Source organism: Crassostrea angulata, chromosome 6, assembly GCF_025612915.1.
Source record: "Crassostrea angulata isolate pt1a10 chromosome 6, ASM2561291v2, whole genome shotgun sequence".
In the NCBI taxonomy this organism is placed as follows: domain Eukaryota; kingdom Metazoa; phylum Mollusca; class Bivalvia; order Ostreida; family Ostreidae; genus Magallana; species Magallana angulata.
The window spans coordinates 53553596-53566284 of NC_069116.1; the positions used below are offsets into that span (position 1 = coordinate 53553596).

The following is a 12689-nucleotide window of genomic DNA, read 5'->3' on the forward strand; positions in this document are numbered from 1 at the left end:
CAACTTCCGTTGCTTTCGATAAGTTTGGCGAGTATCTAGTACATTTTGGAACGATGTGTTTATTATGCAGCGTACAGATGTAGTCAGACGATAGGAATAAGTCATTTTAACATTTTCCAACCTAGATCTCGTCAGAAATCGTTGGAGAAACGGAAGAACTTGTTTAAAACATAGCTTGAAACGAGGACCCCCTATAAATCCAAGATGGCGAGTGTCGTCCCTTTACTTTTTTTAATGTACATTGAATACACTTTTTTAACATGACTGAAACGGGGGATTTCAGTGAATTTATTAATTGCAATACACAGAAATACACATAGGATTACCAATTTTAATCATTTTTTTCTTCGGGAACAAATAATTAGGAAATTCACTATCCAACAACCAAGCCCCTGTGGGTTTGAGTTCTAAAATTCGGATTGTTATAAAGTTCAATGTCATGAGTAAAATTTGTTCTTAACACTAAAAGTTTTCATGAAATGAATTATTATTGACAAACCATTTAGTATTTTTACTATATTATGCAATTAGTCTCAAACAAAGTTTTACTTTAAGCAAAACAGAGGAAATTCGGACTAAATTTTTCAGATTTTATTTTTCACTGAAATATTTTTGGTAGTACTGTCATGTTCAAAGTGAAGATTTTATCTTTTAGAAAACATAATTTTGCACATTTTCTGCTGGTTTTATCTCACTATTTTGTTTTGATATTCGAATTGCACACACTACAAAAATATTGAAAACTGCTTAAAAACGATAAAATACACCATATCTCAAAATTTTGATCATTGACCTCATATAACTTTTATGCCTGCAGAGTAAGGTCAATATACCTAGTTTAATGTTATTAATGTTTTAGCATTATCATCATTCAGTTTTTTGTAAAATTGAATCAAAAAAGGTAAGGAATTTGAAAACTGATAGAGGAAATTCGGACTGGAATATTCATAAAAATTGTGAATAAAAACTTAATGCTTTGTGTCTGTTTAGTGTCACTGATATTCATAAACTGTATTTAATTTTTAAAAGAGTTTAGCAATTTGTATTATTTTCACAATTAAGAAAAATTCAATGATACTCAAAAAGTTTTAGGGACTTTTCTTAAAATTTTAAGAAATAGTCAATGGCCATTATCTCAAAAAGTAGGTCATTGACCTACTTTTTTGAAAGTGAAAAATAGCACTACCATGATAGGTCTTTAACACACAATAGATGGTTTTTCATTATCATCAGTGGATTTTTTTTTCATTCTGAGTAAACGTATACCTTAAACAAGTTCTCAAAAATAAACGCCGTTTAATTTGATGTTTGTCGTTTTATAGTATAAAGAAAACTACCGTTATCGTTTTATTTTCGCGAATAGTCACGGGTTATAGTATATATATTCAAGGCCATAAACTTGTACTTAACAACTACATTTGTACATGAAATACATGTAAGTTATCGGAATTGAGCCATCTGAATAAGGCAAAAATTTCTTGGTTTATTATTTTTTTTATTGAATGCAGAAAATCGTTTCCTGGAATTTCTTTTCTTTAAGGGTGCATACAATACGTGTGTGTATATATATATATATATATATATATATATATATATATATATATATATATATATATATATATATATATATATATATATATATATATATATATATATATATATATGTATATATGTGTGTATTTGTCAGTTCTTTTGCGAGGAGTTGGTCTCAAAAGAATTCACGTTTTTTGTGTTTTCTGTCTATAGTCCGTTCGAGGATTATAACCTGTGAAAGAATTTATTATAAGTTAAAGCAATATGAGCTGTATTTTTTATAATTTTATTTTAGTGTAAAAACCTGCTAGTATAATAAGTCTGCATGTAACTTGAACTTTTATGATAAAAAGGATTAGAACAAATCATTAATTTTTGTAAAAAGAACAATTTCTCTTCTAAGGAATATATAGCAAATCAATTTTTGTACAGGACGACAATAATTCAATTTTGTTCCAATTAAGGCTTCTCAACGCCTTTTCCTACAAAAATATGGATAACAGAAAGAAGATGGGTGGATAAGGCGTGTAAAATGCCCATACGCGGTCGGACAGGCTACTGAAAATAAAAGTATCTATTAATCTGATGGGTTTTATTTAAATCATTTAAAACAATATATATTTAACGAATCATTGATTTTTAACCTAAAGGTATGTTCAATACTTGGAATATGTTGACTCAAACAGGCGTGTACGTATCAAAACCTGCAAATACTGTCATTTTTTAGAACTTCAGGGCATTTTCTTTTATAGAGTGGGTCTGTGCTCCATATTTTTCTCATAGTCTAATTAAGGTCTATTGGAAAACAAACCGATTTCAATCAACAAAAACGTGGAGAGATGACCCATCAACATAAAAATATCATTTTGTATCCCAACAATTGAACGTTTTGGAAAAATAATACAAGTCCGGTAGTTCGTGGCCTTAGTCACACATAATATTTAAAAAGCCAACTTTGTTGTGTCTGAAATGGCTCAGTGGTTAGAGCACCTGGCATAAGCTAACCTTATATATCTGGGATTTTTATGTTACGGGTTCGATACCACCAAAATTTCCGACAATATTTTTTTTCTTTTTTTTTTTTTTTTTTGTTAAATATATTAAAAGCTGACTATAGTTAGAAATTTTGCTTTTGCAAAGTTTTATTATAATATATTTGAATAGATTTAATTGGGGGAAAATAAATTCAAAATTGTATTTCACTACTAAACCGAATGGGCATTTGCGCCATCTTATTCCCCCATCTTCTTTAAAAGCCATGATATTTTTTGTCTTTTAACTAGAAAATAACATTTTCGTGAAAAAAAAATTCAACACGAGAATTGCAGCTCATATTGCTTTAAATTGAAATAGATGAAAGGGAAAATATCCAAAATAACTTAATTCATTAACATATTATCATTTTTCACTCGAAACGAAAAAAAAAATTCTTACGAAGATTTATTGCTAGCGCTCTCGAGCGCTAGCAACTACGTTAGTCTTTTTCACTGGAATACGCATGCTCGATTCCATAGTACGGGATTCTGGGACTACTACTGTAGATAAACTGTACCATTTGAATTTCGTTTTATCATCTTCACATAAAGTTTTTTGTTTATTGTAAATGTCAAAAAGTAACAGTATCTTAGGTATTATAATGCAAAGTTATTCTAAATATATTATAATAAATAGCTAGTTTTATCTTAAATTTCCGGCAGGCTCGGAAAACAACCTCGGATATATGTTTTTCGAGCATGCCGGAAAGGCCCTAGAAGATACGATTGTTATAAAACAGCACCAATGCAATAGTTCTTGAAAATTTTCACCTTGAAACTGAAATTACAGTAGATACATAATGATAATAGGGCACAGTCTATGAGCTATGCCATTGCCGATGTGAAGCCCACTCTAGATTCAGAACCCCACTCAAGCCCGACACAACTCTATTACACCACTGTGCCTTCCTATTGTTAATTAATCGATTCAGAAATTTAAACTAATGTTTTAGAAATCTGCCTCTAAGTTTTACGATGGCTACAGCGCTAGCTCACCAATCTTTTTTAAAAGATAAGCTTGTAATGGGAAATGTTGACATTTTTTCTCCTTTCGGAAGTCACTCGGAATGCTTCGCACAATTTTTCGCCAACGTTAATTGTCATCCGGGTCTGTTGCAAGGCAACGTCCCCGTAGATTTCTTTATTTTTAGCCGTGTATTGAATCTTGGTAAGCTCGTCCTACTGCCACGAGTGGACTCAGGACCCCTTGCATTGTGAGGATGCTAAAGGGGCGTTTTAAAGGAGAAAGCTTGGTAAATTTGAATACTTTTGAATGAACATCGTTTGAACCCTGATCGAATTATTTATAAATATCGATTAAGTGAAATTAAATGAATCGAGGATATCTTAAATGGTATACAGTAGAGAATAGAATAGAAAATTATTTTTCTTCTAAATACAGAATAGGACTCTTTAAAGAACCTTACTGCTTGCTATGTAATATTAGCTAGTCAGGTCTACCCCCTCTCAAGGTAGGACGAAATGTGCGCGGGCTTGATAATTAAGTTAGGTGGGAAAACTAGTTAGTAAAAGTTAAATTTAGAAAGTCAAACGTAGCTGCATTTTGTAGCCTTCTCCGATTTTTAAAATGATGAATACTGGAGAGGGCTACACCTCCATAGGATCTCCGTAATGGTGCAAATATTTTTTTAATGCAGCTGACTTTGGTCTGAAAAGATCGTTTTTATGTTTGACATCCTTTAGATAAAATGATTTTTAATTCAGGTTGAACACACTTACTGTATATAAATCAAAACCAAATAAAACACACCAACATGTTAGTTCTCAATTGATTTTATGGGATTTAAGCTTGGATTTTAGACGGATAATGTGAATGTGAGTATAAATAAGCAGTCTTACCTTTTTCTATGACTAAAACATCATTTAAGGAAAGGGAACATATTGGAAATTTCAGAATTACAGCCTTATGTTTAAAATGGGAGAATTCCTATATTCAGTTCAAGATCTGCTTCCTGAATTCTCATTTGCTGTCCCAAAATAAAACCGACCAAGGTCAGTAAACGTGGCGGACAATTTCAACTTGCGTTGTTTACACGAATTTTTTTTTTACCGATACATGGACTATACTTGATATTTTTGAATTAGTTTATGTCAGACAGAACAACAATGTTTGAGTTGTAGTGAGAAAAGCTATTCTATTCAATTTGAGCGGAAATCGTTGCAGGAGTGAGTCACGGAGATCCTATGGAGTTGTACCCCCCCCCCCCCCCCCCAAAAAAAAGAACAAATCTCAAACTTAACAGAAAACAACTAATATTGCCTAATTTTATTTTTGATCATGACTGTTATTCGCCATTTCTTGTTTATTTGCTCTTTTCTGTACGGATCGACTATCTTGTGAACAAGCTGTTCTTGTATGACATGTTTACGACAATGAACACTGAAAGTCTTTATTTTTTAAAATTAAACTTATTTTTGCTTTAATGAATAAAAAGCTTGTTTACGAAAACAAATTACACTCAAATTAACTTACATTTATCAAATATCATGACATCAACTTTACATCATAATTATGTGTCATTTACGACATTGAACTCGAAATGTCGTGCAACCTGTCGAAAGCTGCATTTTTGCAAACTTTTCGCAAGCTGTCATGTGTTCATTCACAACTTTTATTGTTGAGAGGTAAGCGTACATGATATTTTGATCAATGTATTCTGCTTATGGAGCAAAACTGGCTCCAAATATGTGATGCTCATCGGATTTTCGAGACCTACTGCAATGGTATCATAGATAGAGGAAATTCGAGTCGTTTACCCAATGCTGTTGTAGACATGATTAAAGACCTAAAATGTGAGATAACGTTATGAGATAAATTTCATTTTATATTGCATCAATAATTAATCAAGATCTAAATGTTCTTTAATGTTGTTTGTTGACCGAGATTGCATGAGTAATGATGATCATTGAAATGCTAAAAAAAAAATCACCTCCTTCCTCTCCTGAATTCTCTCATACTGAAAGCTTTTTTAACTGTATTAACACATAGTTTTGCTGAATTTGATTTTTTTTATTTAAGGTGTACATGTATCCCAGTTCAAACCACCAGTGGTTCCCACTGACATTGATCCTTTTCCTTTATTTATGGAAGAAGGGGTTCAAACTATACTCAATGACATTACTGGGATAGATTTGAAGAAGACTGCTCTGCTACAACCTAAGAAGTTGCCCCTTAAACCTGTGCTGAGGGCTGTCCCAGATAAGGAATTGAAAAGGGTAATTGTCTAATATTTACTAGAATAAATTCAAAAGAATTTTATACAAAATTAGAATGTAATACTTTGAACACAGCTGGGTTCATCACTAATCATCAGATCCCAACCTATTAAACTTGGGGTCTGATGAACAGTATTTTTATCAAGTTGTTAGTTCAGATTTATGAATTCAGTTGAATTGTCAGGTGACATATATAAAGATGTGTTTTACTTTTTTTTTGTGTGACAATTTATCTCAATTAAGTAGATCAAATCTGACAGAGAGGTTAATGGTGTTTGAATTTGTCACCATATTTCAAAAAGATTTTTTTACCATGATACTGTGATGATAGTTGTCAGGCTTCATTTTGTTTTATTTAGTTACAAGCAGACTCTTTCAAAAAAGAAAGATCAAAGATAGAACAACGGCCACCATTCATGAGGGCAAGAAAAGAAATCAGCCGTGAGTTAGCCAGGAACCCTGAGATAGCCCCTGTCATGACGAACAATCTACTGTTTATCGACACTTCAGCTTTCACTCGCTCAGAAAGAGCCAACAAGGTCGGGAAAACCACAGCACTGCAGGCACTTAATGGGACATAAACACTTTCTTTTCAATTTTTTTTTTTCAATTAAAAAAAGTCTTGGACTGACACAGAATTTTCTATCTTATGTTATAAAAATTAAAGGGGATGTTCATGCCCCAAGTGCCTGTGCTCAGCATAAGAAACCTGTCTTACATGAACCTTTACACGTATAACAAGAAACTGCAGGATTTGTATCAAAATGTATTCATTGTTGATTTCCTAGGTTGACATTAGAACTGATATAGCTACCGGTATAGCTTGAAAAAGATTAATGAATCATACAAACTTTATGTATATATATATATGCTTTAAAAATTGGGCTTCATATATTATGATTTTAGTACAGTTAACATTGCTCTTATTCATAAATATAGCAGTGAAAAGAAAAAGAATAGAATATGTAACCTTTGTTGCCTGTTGGTATTTGATGATATAAATGATGTTAAGGGATTATTTTATTTGTGCTAATATTCACTGTGCTACATTTGTTTCAATGTACATACCGGGTACTCTCTGAATTTGTCAGATTTTCAAATTTCTTCAGCTTATTTTCAATATTAAAAACTCTTACACATACCTGTAACCTTTCAAAGCTGCTATATGGGACAGTGTCCTATGTAAGTGAGAGATTTTATTTGAATTTGAGTTCAAAACAGCTTTGAAAGTTTAGCAGGTATGCACTAATGTAATTCTGTAAGTATTTTAACATTGTAAGAAAGTTAGGACATCAAAGTCAACCACTACAAGTCATTATTGTTTTTTGGTGATGACTTAATTTAAATATTGATATTCCAGGACAAGGTCGTGGTGGTCAGGGACACAGAGGGGACACTAAGGACCGCCACCCAGGAGGAAAGAGACCGAGCCATACAGATAGCCTTCCCTGTCAGGGGCAGGACCATATTCCCATCCAGCTTCTTCAAACCTGAGAACCTTCATGTACGAGTGCTTAGTCTTAGATTGAATTGTCAAAGTCACATAACCAGAACACCTTTGGGTACAGGTCCTTAGTGTTTGATTGAACTGTCCAGATCACACTAAAGGGCTGTCATGTCTGTATAACATTCTGATTAAAACACAAACACCCCCTTCTCCTTTTAAAGACAGGGTCCGACAGGCACCATTTGAGTTCATCTTTTTTAACCTTGGCAATATGCATATTTAATTTTTGCTGTCAACCAATAAGATGAGAGCTTTTAGACAGTGTATTTGGATGGAAGAATCATTTTTTTATTCCATTCAGCTCTCACCAATCCCAGCGTACTTTCTTTCTAGTTTTCAAGAAACAATTCCTGTTAAAAGCTACTGCTTACATTATCTAAACACCTTGCTATGCAGGTGACATATTTTATTTTTAAATTCACTAGGCCTATTTCTAAATTTATTTCAATGTGCCTGATTTTTTTTACCAGAATGCTCTCCAAAGATGTCGGCACAGCTATGTCCTGGATAAAGTATGTGTCCAGTATGATCCTGATCACCCAGAATTCCTCAGGGTAAGAACCAACCATTTGATGAAATTTTTAATTTGTATGTATTATAGTCTGTCTCAAATTATTGCTTCCATCACTTATTATAAATCAAAATACACATACCTGTGAAAGAAGTACAGTTGAAATCGATGAAATGGAAAATATCCAAGATAACTTCATTGACAAAATATTGGATCCCTTTTAACTCATAAAATTTTACAGGAACGAAAATAAATTTCGTGCGGAGATTTATAGTGAGAAATGTTTACATCTTATCTCCATACGGAAGTACCCGAGACACCTTGCGCAATTTTTCAACGTTATAACCCAGGCTTATTAATGGCCGATGCAATGCAAAATCCCCGTAGACTTTATATTTTGGGATGTGTATTGAAACTTGAAGCGGTAGAGGGGGCGTTTCAAAACAGATAATCTGGACATTTTTCATATTAATGGATGGACGTAGTTTGAGCACAAACTTTTCAAAGGTGTTTATTATCATTGAAATATCAAGTGAAAAGTGGTGGAAGCAAAAACTCGGGACAAAGTATAGTAATGCTGGTAAAATAAATCATTTTTGGAAATATTATTATTTGCTATAGGCAAAAAATTCAATGTTTCAAGTCCTGCACTCCAACGACATGCACTGTTAATCAAAGCTAGTCCATGTGTAAAGTTATGGAAATTGTTTGTTTATTAATTACTTCCTTAAATGTGATTCAATATCTTTATGATTAACAGTATGAGTTCACTTATAAAAATTGAAGCATGCTTATCAAAATACCCGATAAATCTACCTTTGAGATTTATACTATTCAAGTTTACTTTCAAATTGATACATTTGCATTCATAATGAAAACTAGTGTTTTATTTACATATTTTTAGCATAATTTATTGTAGAAAGGACCTTTTATTTGATAAATGACTCACTGCTTTGCTTGTAGATCACTAAAGAGATCTACGACTATATCTTGGAGAGGAGGGAGTTTGATGCTTTGCGTGGCACGCGTCATTTTGGATCCATGGCATTCTACTTATCCTTATGTCACAGAGAGTATGAATTGGTCTTGGACATGCTAGAGAGAAAACTGTAAGTACCCAGTAGTCTCTTTTATTCTTTATAATGTCTTATTTTGAATTCGTTCAAATTACAATGAAATTGAAAAAAAAATATATGAGAGAACAATTTATGAGGCATGAACTTAGAAGTGGGTTAAGATGAACACTTAAATAAGCTATAAGTCTGTAGCTCACATTCTGAAAAAAATTTGGATGGACAGCCTGGGAGCTACAGTTCCTTTGGTGTTAAAAAATTGCAATTAACAACCCATTAAAACTTGCGCTAGTTTGGACTGATCAATCTTATTTTCATACGAGGGTCAATCAAAAAATACGAAGACTTTTGTCATAGCTATGTTACTTAACGTCATATCATTACTAAATTTGGTAGACATAATTTAGCAATAGTTTCAGACAATTTGCAAGAAAGAAAGTTAATAAATTTCTTTATTTCTAAGAATTATTTAGAATGGAATCCTGCAAAAATGAGGTCACGGCGCACGGTCAAAATGTGTGTTATGTCAACAATAAACCATATAATGTTGAAAGTATTATCTCTATAAATTTAGCTTAAAACCAAATTATATTGAAACTTCAAATTTAGTATAGTCATGGTATTCTATGTACCAAATAATGATAGGATATATCGTTTTGTCGAACAGATATTAGCAACTAAAGTCAGATAGTCCTCTTTAGAATTGACTAAAAACATTGACGTCGCCTGACGTCACGGCGCAACGAAAAGTACAAATAAAATGGATTTAACTCAGGAAAAAGCCGATACAAGCTGTGAAAATGCTCAATGGTGCAAAAAATAAGTCAACAATTATTTGCAAGTTTGTGTTTAACTGTAATAAATTTTGTGGGGGTGGTGGTCATTGTATTTTGAATATAAAACAGTCCAAAAGAGAGTAGAATATCTGTAAATATTTGGTCATAAAAGAAGTAACGTCAACCGACGTGCAGGGTTATCCTTACTGTAAACTAAGATTTACACGGTTAGAAAATGAAAACATTGAAGAACTAACTTATGATTCTCAAGCAAATGTGTGCAACTAAGATGTTAAGTGGTTCAGTGCCATTTTAAATTGTAAGAAGAAAGGCACAAGAGACTAAGCGTGATATAAAGATGGGGTATATCTATAAACTGTGCGTGTTTAATTTTGACGTTATGTTTTGAACGTTACCGTGCGCCGTGGTGACAAAACATGTTGTTTTTAAAAAGGGGTAACAAAAATACCATTTCATCAAATGGACTAAAACTTCGCATATCAATAACATAAGTGTTGGTGCACAGATTAATCTGTTAAGTATGACTTTCATGAAAAATATATGATAGACAGCCGCATTGTCTTCGTATTTTTTGATTGACCCTCGTACATACATATTCTGTTCAAATATTCATTAAAAAATTCCACGAATATCAAAAAATTCCTCTTACATTTTTCCACAGACATCGAAACTTTACTTGCCTCTAATATTCTAAGATAAAGCAATGACAGGAGAAGTAAATTGACAGAAGAATTTAATAATATTTCATATTTTCACAGAATATGTGTTGAAAGTAGGTTACTAGTCTTAACACTAATGCAAGTTTTTGTGGGCCGTAAATTGCAACCTTTAACACTTATTGAACTTTAGTTCCTAAGTAGTCCATCCAAATTTTTTCATACATGGTCTATGTACAGAACTGCATTGTCAGAAACAAAAAGTCAGACTCTCTACCTTCAGGTTAAAAAAGGAGGAGAAATATGAAGGGTATGGGGGGTCTGGCGATGAAAGAAATTTTGAGGTTATTTAATTTATTCTCTGGTGGAAGAAGTGGGATATCAAAATAGAATGGTGACTTTACTCTTTACATTCAATTTGAAGAGGGTTTTTTTCATGAATATGTGTTTTTAATTTGTTTTAGCATCGTTGATGTTATGGATTACATAAGACTTCACAGAAAAATACACAGTCAAGAAGGGTCAAAAGGATCGCTGTCTAGACCTCTTGGCTATGATAAAAAGAACTTTGAGGTAAGTTACAAAGGAAACATAGCTATCAAAAGCAGTATGAGCTGTAACTTTCTAAATTCTATTGCTGCAAAATATACTACAAGCAAATTACATGTATAAATTTAACCTAAACCTTTATGATAATTCAGATTAAAACAAATTGTGACCTTTTATCAGAAGAAAGATTTGAACTTTGAAATGTGTCTAAAAAAAGTTCAGGTTGACAATATTGATATTTGGCTTTTATTTATCTGAGCCTTTAATTAGCTTGTCCCACAACAACATTTGTAAACCATTATTACAATTTTTGTCATTTTCAGTGAAATATTACAAATCTAATGCATTGTAATGTAATTATAGATATTATAACAATTAAGAACTAAAAAAATGCAGGATGTAATGCTTTAAAGTTTGTATTTGAAACACTGAGTATGCTTTTGTGATATCACCCTATGACAGAAAGTCTCTCTCTCTCTCTCTCTCTCTCTCTCTCCCCCCCCCCCCCCCCCCCCCCAGAAGAAAAGGAAGCTGCATTGTCTTGTTGTACATGTACATGGATGCTCATGCCCTGTTAATGACTTGATGGGCATGGGGAAATCAGATGGGGTAGGGGAGGGTATGTTTAGGATACACATCCTGTTAGAACCATTTTAACAAGGCCTTGGACTTAAATTAGGACGTAACTATCTATTTCTTGCTTCAAAACAAGTTTAAATGACGCTGGTTTCAAGCGAAATATACACCGATTGGTAGTCTTAGCTCAAATGCCAGACAAATATTGTTGATTTCAAAGAGCCAAGGCTGAATGGCCAGCAATGAAACAGACAGGCCTATGTCACAATGCTGTTTGACACAACTACCCAAAGTCCAAGCTCTTGTTAAAATAGTTCTAGTTGAAAATGAAAGCCTTGAAAAGATAGTCTCAAGCAAAATCAGTGTGTGCATCATCTATTGCTATGTTCATGAGAAAATCTAGTTTTTATGCCCTGGCATGTAATTGGCCAGGGCATATACAGCAAATCGCAAATATAACGAACACAGATATAACAAATTTACAGCTATAACAAATTCTTATCCATGTCCTGGCAAATTTCTTTCATAAACCTACAGAAAATTGCTGTATATAACGAACACTGCTAAAACGAATTTACAGCTATAGTGAAGTAAATTCAAGACCCTGCTGGCAAAATATTAACATAGTTTAACATATTTTATCATTTTTATAACAAATATTTTCCATTGCAAATCATTGAAGATACATGCAATTTTAAGATGCATATATAAACTACCGTACTCATATTCAAATAATATACAGAATTTTTTTTTAAGAATTGAAGTGAAAAGTTTATATTGACATTGTTTGTAAATGACTGTAATACTGATTTTATAACTTATGATAGTTTGGTAAACTGTAAGCTCATTATTTTATAATGAATTTGTCGTAATAATTCTTAAGAATTTGTTATATATGGAAAGTGAATTACGGCTATAATGAGGTTTTCTATGGTCCCTTGAAATTTGTTATTAACGAGTTTTGCAGTAGATATAGAGTTCCTTTCGTCTGTCATCTCCTATTTCTATATTTATATGATCTCTTTTTTTGAAGAAATTAATGGGATTATACATGAAGAGGATAACTGGAAATAGGAAAAAACAGGCTGAGAAGATGGTGGAGTCATTACTTGAAGCTGGTTTGCCAGAAATCATCAAGGAAAACTTGTCACAAAGAGAACTTATTGACAGCTATTTGAAATTGGAAACAAATGTTTATTAAATTGTTGTAATAATC

The 12689-nt window shown here is 32.5% G+C and overlaps 1 protein-coding gene across 1 annotated transcript; it reads left to right on the forward strand.

The window, feature by feature from the left end:
• The first annotated feature begins 5113 nt into the window (after nt 1-5113).
• On the forward strand, nt 5114-12689 carry LOC128189757 (28S ribosomal protein S22, mitochondrial-like). Its single transcript, XM_052861504.1, has 8 exons — nt 5114-5213; nt 5608-5804; nt 6164-6343; nt 7165-7308; nt 7782-7865; nt 8786-8931; nt 10813-10921; nt 12507-12689. The coding sequence occupies exons 1-8, from the start codon at nt 5129-5131 to the stop codon at nt 12672-12674; spliced, it is 1113 nt and encodes a 370-aa protein (XP_052717464.1). The 5' UTR covers nt 5114-5128; the 3' UTR covers nt 12675-12689.

Coding starts and splice junctions, on each gene's coding strand:
- LOC128189757 (XM_052861504.1), top strand. CDS start 5,129: ATGTCGTGCAACCTGTCGAAAGCTGCATTTTTGCAAACTTTTCGCAAG. Junction 5,805..6,163: donor CAGATAAGGAATTGAAAAGG/GTAATTGTCTAA, acceptor TGTTTTATTTAG/TTACAAGCAGACTCTTTCAA. Junction 10,922..12,506: donor ATGATAAAAAGAACTTTGAG/GTAAGTTACAAA, acceptor CTTTTTTTGAAG/AAATTAATGGGATTATACAT.